The sequence below is a fragment of the Coregonus lavaretus genome (assembly GCF_964263955.1).
Source record: "Coregonus lavaretus genome assembly, chromosome: 31".
Lineage (NCBI taxonomy): Eukaryota > Metazoa > Chordata > Actinopteri > Salmoniformes > Salmonidae > Coregonus > Coregonus lavaretus.
Window position 1 is genome coordinate 22749933 of NC_140018.1, and position 10220 is coordinate 22760152.

At 41.5% G+C, this 10220-nt stretch overlaps 1 protein-coding gene across 1 annotated transcript; it reads right to left on the reverse strand.

Annotated features, from left to right (window-relative positions):
* Positions 1 to 821: 821 nt before the first annotated feature.
* On the reverse strand, positions 822 to 10160 carry plg (plasminogen). The gene is made up of 19 exons (XM_084148650.1): positions 10052 to 10160; positions 9263 to 9398; positions 9064 to 9170; positions 8484 to 8598; positions 8204 to 8343; positions 7625 to 7745; positions 7344 to 7462; positions 5491 to 5653; positions 5225 to 5349; positions 4870 to 5029; positions 3991 to 4172; positions 3728 to 3876; positions 3105 to 3198; positions 2849 to 2963; positions 2646 to 2720; positions 2003 to 2143; positions 1788 to 1894; positions 1472 to 1617; positions 822 to 1321 (listed from the first exon to the last, which is right to left on the reverse strand). The coding sequence occupies exons 1-19, from the start codon at positions 10098 to 10100 to the stop codon at positions 1157 to 1159; spliced, it is 2409 nt and encodes an 802-aa protein (XP_084004776.1). The 5' UTR covers positions 10101 to 10160; the 3' UTR covers positions 822 to 1156.
* Between the last annotated feature and the right edge of the window lie 60 nt (positions 10161 to 10220).

The following is a 10220-nucleotide window of genomic DNA, read 5'->3' on the forward strand; positions in this document are numbered from 1 at the left end:
CTAATCATCTTCGGGAACATGATTAAAACACGAATTAACATGTTATAAGATGCTTATACACCCGAGTCCATTGCTGGGTCACACTCAATGTGTTCATATGTTGTGTTGTACGTACCACCCAGGGGCGATAGCGTTCGTACCTGGAGGTTTAGTCTTGCTGCTGCCTGAGGCCAGAGGTGTGCCACTTCCTGAGACCATCGATGACGTTGAGTTCCCAAACAGGTGAGATTTCTTCAACACTGTTCAAACTAAACTAAGTTGCATTGTAGCTTGTTATATGGGGAATATGAATTAATTGTACATATTCCATTGATGATCAGAAACAAAGAAAACCACCTAAAGAGTCAACAGCTGACAAATCTGTTGCCCACTAATCATCTGATTGATCTTGCTTATTTTCTCCACAAATTGACCTAATACTGAACTCATATACTGTATTTATGAATCTATGTAGCATAGCCTATATCGTACAATATGTTTGTTGCATTTGTTGTTTCCAATAACTGTCTGATGTGAATCCTCTAATTGTTTTGTGATATTGGTATTTATATGTATCACTATACATACATACATTTTAATTGTTCATACCCCCAGTGGGAATCGAACCCACAACCCTGGCGTTGTAAACGCCATGCTCTACCAACTGAGCTACATCCCCGCCGGCCATTCCCTCCCCTACCCTGGACGACGCTGGGCCAATTGTGCACCGCCCCATGGGTCAGGGGCGGCGCACAATGTCCTCATGTGTTTTGAGAAGATTTTCTCATTCTGAAATTTCAACTGTCTCTAGTTATCCCAAATGTTAATATACCCCAGTCGTGTTAATGTTATATACTTTTATTTTTGACTGACCTGACAGAACTTAATAAAGAGCTTTCCCATCCAAGATCCCAATTGCACACAAGCTGCTACACAATGTCAGCTTTTTTATATTGTTTTTTAACATGTCACTGAACACAATTGATGTCTACCAGGCTAGAACATAATTGCATTGTTTAACAATTGAATTATTTATTTTTTCTTAACAAAAATAATGAACCTTGCAATTTCTGAAGAAATCACTTACTACAGGTATTTAATTTGTACTTTCAAGTCTTAACAAAACTAGATTTGTGGCTCAAATGACAAATTTCTCCAGATTATGGAGAGTAGGGGGTTAAGAATTAATCTTCATCTGATTGTCAATCCAATCCGTAAACTTTGATATTCTGGCATACACCCCTGGCTTCAAGGCGTTGGCACAGCCCAGACCCCAGGATGTCACGCCCTGGAGGACAAAGCTGTTCATGGCATGACACACCAGAGGGCCGCCACTGTCACCCTGGAAGAGGTCAAAAACATCATCACCACCATTATCATCATCACTCCAAAGCAGTTACGTTTAAAATCACTGTGGAAACTGCAGTTTACAACCAACCACACAGTCCTTACTGAAATTGAATGACTACTAGTTGTTGCTGAGCATGTATACCTGACAGCTGTCTGTTCCCCCTTCAATGTTCCCAGCACACATCTCATGGTCCTTAACTCTGTTGTTCAGGTAGGCAGGACGATTACACACTTTATTTTCTATTACAGGGAAGCCAGTCTCCTTGAGGAGCCCATCTCCACCAGTTCCTACAAACACAAAGATCAATGTTTCATGACAGAAAATATAGAAAATAATTGTACATTTGCATCAATAAAGTAATGGAGTCCTGGACAGAAGAATTACAGAAGAATTACTTAATTCTGTCTGATGTTATGAGTGCAATCAGGAAGGAAAAAAACATGCATGACTCTTGTACCTTGTGTCTCTCCCCATCCTGTCACATAGCACTCTGTTCCAGGTGGTACCACGTAATCCTTCTCAGGTAAGCATGCTGGTAAAACCTTGTCATTTATGAGTGCAGGGCTGCAACCAATTACACAAGTATTTTTACAGCCTCTGACTTCCAAACAGCAAGACAAATATGACAAATTCGATTGAGTTTTTATTTTGTCATGGAATGGCCTCACTCACGTCTCTAGCTTCAGTAGTGCAATGTCTGTCCTGTCAGGTCCCAGGATCAGTTTCTGCAGGTTACGCTCCTGCTTGGACACTTCATTTGCTCTCTCTGTGTGGGTTCCCAAGAACACCTTGTAGGCAGATGGCCTCTTTGATCTAATACGCACAAATGTAGAAAGATGTACTTTTATTGAATCCATAATTAGGGCCTCACAGTGAACATGACTAAACAGTACTGCTGCTCTTCTGTTGTGTAAGAGGCTATCACTCCTACACAGTATATGTACAGCTGCTCTTCTGGTTGGTATACATTTATTGAGTATTATAAACTGGGTGGTTCGAGTCCTGAATGCTGATTGGCTGAAAGCCGTGGTTTATCAGACCGTATACCACGGGTATTACCAAACTTTTATTTTTACTGCTCTAATTATGTTGGTAACCAGTTTATAATAGCAGTAAGGCACCTCGGGGGTTTGTGGTATATGGCCAATATACCACGGCTAAGGGCTGTATCCAGGCACTCCGCATTGCGTTGTGCTAAGAACAGCCCTTAGCCGTGGTATATTGGCCATATACCACACCCCCTCGGTCCTTATTGCTTAAATAAACTTCAAGACAACTGAGTTGATACAGGCACTGATGAGGGCTGCTCTCTCACCTCTCCAGGCAGTGGGCAGCGGTGAGGACCCACTGAGGGGCGATCAGAGTTCCCCCACAGAAATGGATGCCAGTGCTGCAGGAGGACAGACAGAAGAGTGAAGAAGTGAGTTCTCCAAGAGATATATTGTTTTATCTTTCTGTATGGAAATATCAATATATTAATACAATTCATGAAAGGGAATGGGATGCTATCCTCCATACTTGGTCCTCAGGCTGATCTGCCAGGGCCATGAGTGGGGTTTGGACACACAGCCTCCAACGATGCGACCAAAACACCTCTTGGGTTTTGTAACCGGCTGCCCACATTTCAAGCCAGCTGGAGAGCAAAAATACAGTTTTATTGGTGCATAACACAATGTAGACAGTAACCACATTAATCTGGATATAACAAGTTTGTTTCAGCACAGCCATATGTGTAATGATTAACAGAAACTGCATCTCAATGTAGGCCACATACCGCAATCTGGGATTTGGCAGTAGTCCCATTTTTTGCTTTTGTCTGTGGTGTAGCACCATGGTCCATTCACGTCATTGTCAGGGTTTCTGCAATTCTAACAGTGAAAAGGGACGCTGAATTAATAAAGTACATCTTCCCAAATGTCTCCTCTATCATATGCAGTACTTTCACAATATTGTCTGATTCAAATGTTATTATTTAAATGTCCAATGCAGCTGTTCTTATCTCAATATCAAATAATTTCTGGGTAACAATTAAGTACCTTACTTTGATTGTTTTCAAATAAAATTGTCAATTTTGCTAGGACTGTCTGGGAGTTGTCTGAGTGGGGAGGGGTTAACTGAGAACTAGCTTATATTGGCTGAGAGGTTTGGAACTCTCTCTTATTGGTCTATTAACTAATTTATTGCCAAAACTCCATCACACCAAAACAGGCTGAATTTTCAGGAGGTCTTTTCACACAGCTCTTACACTAAAAGGGCATTATCATCATTTTCACAATTTCACAGAATTATTCCAACCTCATAGTGTGGAAATATATATAAAACACAGGAAAATCATGTTTTTGACTGAACTGGGCCTTTCAATACAGTACATCTAGTAAGAAAATTCCATGGACTTACGTTGGACTCCAGGCCTTTGTCAGGGTGGGATTCAGGGTTGAAGCTGGCGTGCTGATGGGGGCTCTGGGAGCTCCACCTCTGACATGTGACACCCAACATGGTCATGGAAGTAGGACCCCTGTATGTCTCCCCATTGCCCACCTTGCAATCTGAACGTCAACAGAAAACAATATCAGTATATAATATAATAAATTGTTCCCCTCAACATTGATAATGTAAGATGAATGAATGAATGAAAGGATTAAAGGATTAAAAAGGATGACCGGCTGAGGGTGTCTGAGAGGTTGGATTGGGCTGGTCAGGTTTGTCAGGCTTAGAAGTAGGCTTGGGAGCCATTGGGCATTTATCCACAGCGCAGAACTCCCAACGAACAGAGGGGTCAGTGGTGTAGCACCATGGAGCACGGTCGCCATCAGGGTTCCTACACAGGTTTCTTCTCAAATCGCTGTGAAACATATGTAAAAGACATGTCATCTAATGTCCTCAGACACTGAATATGACATATTACTTTATTTTGGCTTTAAATGCCAGGGATCTCACGATACGATATTATCATCATACTTAGGTGCCGATACGATATGTAATACAATTCTCGCGATTCTCACGATTCTATATGTATTGCGATTCGATGTACCAAACATATTGCTCACCATGTCTGCTGCAGAGACAAGAGAGAGCCATTTGAAAACAAGTTTTAATCAGTCATGGAAATAAAAGTGCTGAAAACATGTTGGCTCACCTTTTAAAAAGAAGATGGAGAACAATCTAGAGAAGGAGAAATAACTGAGGTTTTGCGCAGGTACAGCCGACTACCGCTAGGTAAGTTAAAGGGATACTTTGGGATTTTGGCAGTGAGGCTCTTTATCTACTTCCCCAGAGTCAGATGAACGCGTGGATACCATTTGTATGTATCTGCCTGCAGTTGCCACCCAAAAAATATATATACTGTATATACACTTGATACTTGGAGTCATATAATTGATTTAATATCGTAAAAAATAATATTGCGATACTCTACTATATCGACCCCCCCCCCCCCCCCCCCCATCCCTACTTTAAATTACCAGATAGTAGAACACATAAATAGAGCTATAGATGATCTAGATAGACATTAGAGATTTTATCTATTCTCTAGGCCTCACGCTTTTGGGAAGTCCTGAGGTGTCTTCTTGTGACTGTGAGGTGTCATCGAGCTCCAGGACTGGCATTTCTTCCCACTGATGGTCTCTGTCACCATGCCACGATATTCACTCCCGCTGCCCACATAGCAGTCTTCCTCAGCTGGAGCGGGAGCTGCGTCATCTGAAGATCAAAAAGCATATGAACCATGTTAACCACATATGAAATATGAATTTTGGTGAAAATGTAGGATGTATGGATTGGTAGTGGATGATATGAGTTTCATTATGTAGTTAATGTAAAGCAGTTTTAGCACTTGGGAAAGCTCTATATAAATCCAATGTGTTGACATCATCATCATCATAAGTGTAAAGTGACCTGGTCCAGGAACGTCTCCACAGCTAGGCACCTTGCAGTACTCCCAGCGTGTCTCTGGGTCTGTAGTGTAGCACCAGGGCATCCTCTCATTGTCTGGGTTCCTGCAGTAGTTCAGGTCCAGGCCTCTGACAGGAACACAAACAACCACTCATATAGGTTCGATCACAGTCAGTCTGTATCTATAAGACATTAAAACACTGATAAACGCAATGCTCTGTTCTTGCTTGAGTAAAAACAAGTTGCCCAATCTCGTGGGTGGATCTTACTTGCATGGGTAGTTGTCTGGAGTTCTGTTGTGCTTTTGGGGCGTCTGAGCTGCCCAGACCTGACAGGTTTTCCCAGATGTTGTCACAGCAACGGATCCCCTGTAGGCACCGCCGTCGCCTGTGCTACAGGTGATCTCCTCCACCACCGTGGGAGGCTCAGAAGCTAGGGGAGAGGGAGAGAGAATGTAGAGTGAGGAGAACTCACTGGGAGTTAGTGAACTCATGTTTGAATCAGATTGTTTATTTTTATGTGAAAAAGCAGGGGTCATGGGTAGGGTCCTGCTTTTTGGTCCATAAATGAGGCACTGTGGTTTTACCAGCATTTCCAGCATTATCCTGCAAGTGTCGCTGCAGGTAGAAAATCCAAGGAAATATTCTGTAATTGACACAAGCTGTCTTCAAACAATCAATCAATATCTGGTTGAGCTCGTGTGTTAGGGCGGGGGTATCGCCTGAGCCAGGAAAGGCGTAGCTTTGCAAATCTTGATCACACAAAACCTATTATTTGGCAAGGGAATACTATTTGTAGATCAGTCGTTCTACACCTCACTTTGCTCAAGCTGATCTTCTCCAGCAGACTTGGAAGTTGTAGATAGAAATTGGTCAATTAGGGGCAGTTAAAGGGGAGAGTCAATGAAACCATACATGGAAATACAGTCTATATAAAAGAATAGTAAATGGAAAGATCAGAATATCCTGCAGGGACACGCTGCAGATGACAATAATATACACTGAGTATACCAAACACTAGGAACACCTTCCTAATATTGAGTTGCACCCCCTTTTGCCCTCAGAACAGCCTCAGTTCGTCGGGGCATGGACTCTGCAAGGTGTCGAAAGCATTCCACAAGGATGCTGGCCCGTGTTGACTACAATGCTTCCCACAGTTGTGTCAAGTTGGCTGGATGTCCTTTGGGTGGTGGACCATTCTTGATACACACGTGAACTGTTGAGTGTGAAAAACCCAGCAGCGTTGTAGTTCTTGACACAAACCAGTGCGCCTAGCACCTACTACCATAACCCGTTCAAAGGTACTTAAATATCCAATTCAACCTCTGAATGGCATATATGCACAATCCATGTCTCAATTGTCTCAAGGCTTAAAAGTCCTTCTTTAACCTGTCTCATGCCCTTCATCTACACTGATTAAAGTGGATTTAACAAGTGACATCAATAAGGGATCATAGCTTTCACCTGGATTCACCTGGTCAGTCAATGCCATGGAAAGAGCAGGTGTCCTTAATGTTTTGTATACTCAGTGTATTCTTCAAAACCTGCAACATTAGGCTACTTTACTACAAACTAAAATGTGCAATAGACCGCGTTTGAAATCAAGAAATAAAAAAGCATCTCCATAATAACGGACAAATTCACTGACACAAACGACCAATATGTGAACAAGCATGGTCAAATGAAATAGTGAATTTTGCCTAAAATAAATGGTTGGGAATTTATTTTGGACTAATTGGATAATTAAGTTAAATTATTATGGTACGCACATATTCTTTACGTAATATGTAATTGTTGTACTGTATGTGTGTGTATAGCTTTGTTCAATGTTGTGTTGTCTGAAACTTTGTTCCCCCTGCTGCTGTTGGACCAGGTCCTGTATAAATAAAGGTTAAATAAAAAAAATTTAAATGACAATTTTATTTACACGTGGTGTAAGAAGGTGCTATATCGGCCTCTTGAGGTGGGATGATGAAAATGCGGGGTAGGGCCCTAGATTGGAGGCAAATAAGAGAAAAGACTAAAAGACATGAATGGGATGACAGTCGCTAGTAGGGTCATGGTAGGGTCAAGGTGGGCAAAGGGGACAGGGGAGAGATAGAGGAGATAGGGTGAAAGCTCACTGCAGCGAGGGATAGAGCAGAAGTCCCAGCGTTTGGAGAGGCTGGTGGTGAAGCACCAGGGTTTGGGGTCCCCATCCGGGTTCCTACAGTAGTTCTCCTCCAGGTACTTCTCAGGAAGACTAGAGGGAGGGAGGGAGGGAGGGAGGGAGGGAGGGAGGGAGACACAGAGAAAGGGACACAGAAAGAGGTAAAGAGGGGCAGATGACAGAGCACATGGTAAACATATAACCTGTAATATTTATCTGATATTACATAGAGAGAGAGACAGTAAAGGCTCTTACGCGCTGGGACTGTAGCCGTGGTTGTGAGGTTTCTGGGCGTCCCATCTCTGGCAAGTGTAGCCATTCTCAGTGGTAGAGATCTTTCCCCTGTAGTCCTCACCACTGCAGTGCATACATTCCTCTGTGGGTCAAACAACAGCACTTTAGAAGTAAAACAATTCCAAATTACACCTACTGTATTAACAAAGTGATGTTATGATGAGAAGAAGTGACAAAAAAAGCTGGTCAACTATTTGTTTAAAGATATATATACACTCTTAGAAAAAAGGGTTCCACTGAATTGTCTCCATAGGAGAACCCTTTTTGGTTCCAGGTAGGAATCTTTTGGGTTCCATGTATAACCCTCTGTGGAAAGGGTTCTACATGGAACCCAAAAGTGATCTACCTGGAAACAAAAAAAGGGCTTCTTCAAAGGGTTCTCCTATGGGGACAGCCAAAGAACCCTTTTTGGTTCTAGATAGCGCTTTTCTTTTTCTAAGAGTGTAATCTGCTTTTGAGATTTTAACTTTTGTACCAACATGACATCAGCTGTTTTATGAGCTTATTGGCAGTGGGGACATAACAAGATATTAAGCGTACCGCTGCAGTCCTGGACGTTGCAGGTCTCCCACCTGGTCTCAGGGTCTCTGGTGTAGCACCAGGGGCCTTTGCTGTCGCCATCTGGGTTTCTACAGAAGTTGGACTCTAGGTCGGCTTTGGGGTGTGTTAACGGAGTTATGCTGTGGGAAAGATTCACAAGGATAATGTGAATTTACTTCTGCTGCAAAGAAATCTAACCTCAAGTTGCTGGTAGTAAATCATATATAAATAAAATACTTTATAGGAATATGATAAATATTGTAGGTGTGGGTGAGCATACTTGGGGTTATGTGGGTATTTTGATGCCCATCTCTGGCAAGTCTTCCCTGATTTTGTTTTGGACTTCGTCCCTCTGTAGTCCATACCGATTCCATTCACACACTCCATCAAGTACACTATAAAGACATAGAATAGCATGTATCAACAGTAGAAGGTGGGTGGCTTGGTTAGTAATCTTTGAGATTTTATTAGGCAAATTCAGAAGTGTACTAAACACCCCTCTTGGGTAATTAAAAAGCATCATCAGGCCTTTACTATCTGAGATGTTGTCAGATATGGTCAGTATGGAATTTGATATACCGTATGTACCTCCCACTGAAGGACTGATTGGACTGGGTTGTTTAGATAATCTGCATCACCTCTTCTGTTTGTTTACTGACACAGTCCAAACCTCTTAGTGGAAACTCCACAGAGGTTAGCTAAATATTAACTGAAAATAATGAGGACTAATACAATCACATGAAACTAACAGTCCTACATTTGTATTCAAATATTTGTAATCCATTATGTATTAATGATTATAGGAAGCCCTTTCAGGCCTAGCTACTTATCGAGAAAATCTGAAAAACTTTAGGACTTGCCTTTCTTTTCGTAGAGAGCTGTGCTGGCTCTTCTCAGAACTTCCTCTGTTTTGGTGTTTGCTGGTATTGTCAAACATTCTTGATCCTTTTCAATGTATATAAAGGACCTGCCAAGAAACATTCAGAATGAAATATGACTATGTAAATCATGTGTAAATCATTATCACTGTTCATGAAATGGCCATAAGCCTTATGTTACCTGCAGGTGAAATATGTTTCAATGTTACACTTGATGGCACATTCTAAAACTGTGCCTACTGAGTACTCCCTCTTTACGATAGATATAATCCGGGCGCCCTCTGTTTTTGCATATTCATCCAGGACACCCGCACTGACTAAATGGACAAACAGATAAGAAACAATGAGTAAGACTGAATTTGCTTACAATTGCTCTGTGATGCAAAGCTAAAACGCAATGGTTTCAGGGCTAAGCTGCTGTTAAAGACCACTATAGAATGGAGGTTGCAACATGAAGTTATATTGACAGATTAGTCATTTGTGGAGTGGACATACACCACAGACAATTTTCAAAACAATTTACAAGTAAGAGAAAGACATAGAATAAATAAATTGTTGTGTGATGAACAGTGTTTTAACACCACATTGTTCCTATTACTGTATACTTATTCTCTTAAGTACGGTGCAAAAAAAGTATTGTAGTTACTAATTCTTCCACTGTAGCCTACTTACACTACAGCAGTAAAGCTAGCCCTGTACAGTAGGCCAATCTACGAGAGTAATTACCCAGTAAGAAGAATAATACATACCATTTTATTAAACTAACTGCCTCAGTTATAAGGTTGGCAGAAGATAATCTTACAAAATGATTAGATTAAAGAACTAGACACAGGAACCTAAAACAAAACTTGAGTGAACAGATAGGACTCATTTGTGAATAAATGTTCAATTTGCAAGTATAAACACTGTGTTTGAGTCCTTCAGTTCACTTCAACTTAAAATGCGTAAAATTATGCCAGCTGTATCTTACCTGCAGAGAAAAGGGTGCCTAGCAAGAACACTGCTTTGTACAGGCCCATGATGCGACACTGTCAAGCAGTGCATACAAACTCACCAGTGTGATACGTTTTGTGTCTTTTTAGCAATGTCAGTTAGACAAATAGATAGATGTCACTCATCAGTCAATCATTGGCCTAACA

Coding starts and splice junctions, on each gene's coding strand:
- plg (XM_084148650.1), bottom strand. CDS start 10,100: ATGGGCCTGTACAAAGCAGTGTTCTTGCTAGGCACCCTTTTCTCTGCA. Junction 7,746..8,203: donor CAACGTCCAGGACTGCAGCG/GTACGCTTAATA, acceptor TTTGACCCACAG/AGGAATGTATGCACTGCAGT. Junction 3,199..3,727: donor ACAAAGGCCTGGAGTCCAAC/GTAAGTCCATGG, acceptor TTTCACTGTTAG/AATTGCAGAAACCCTGACAA.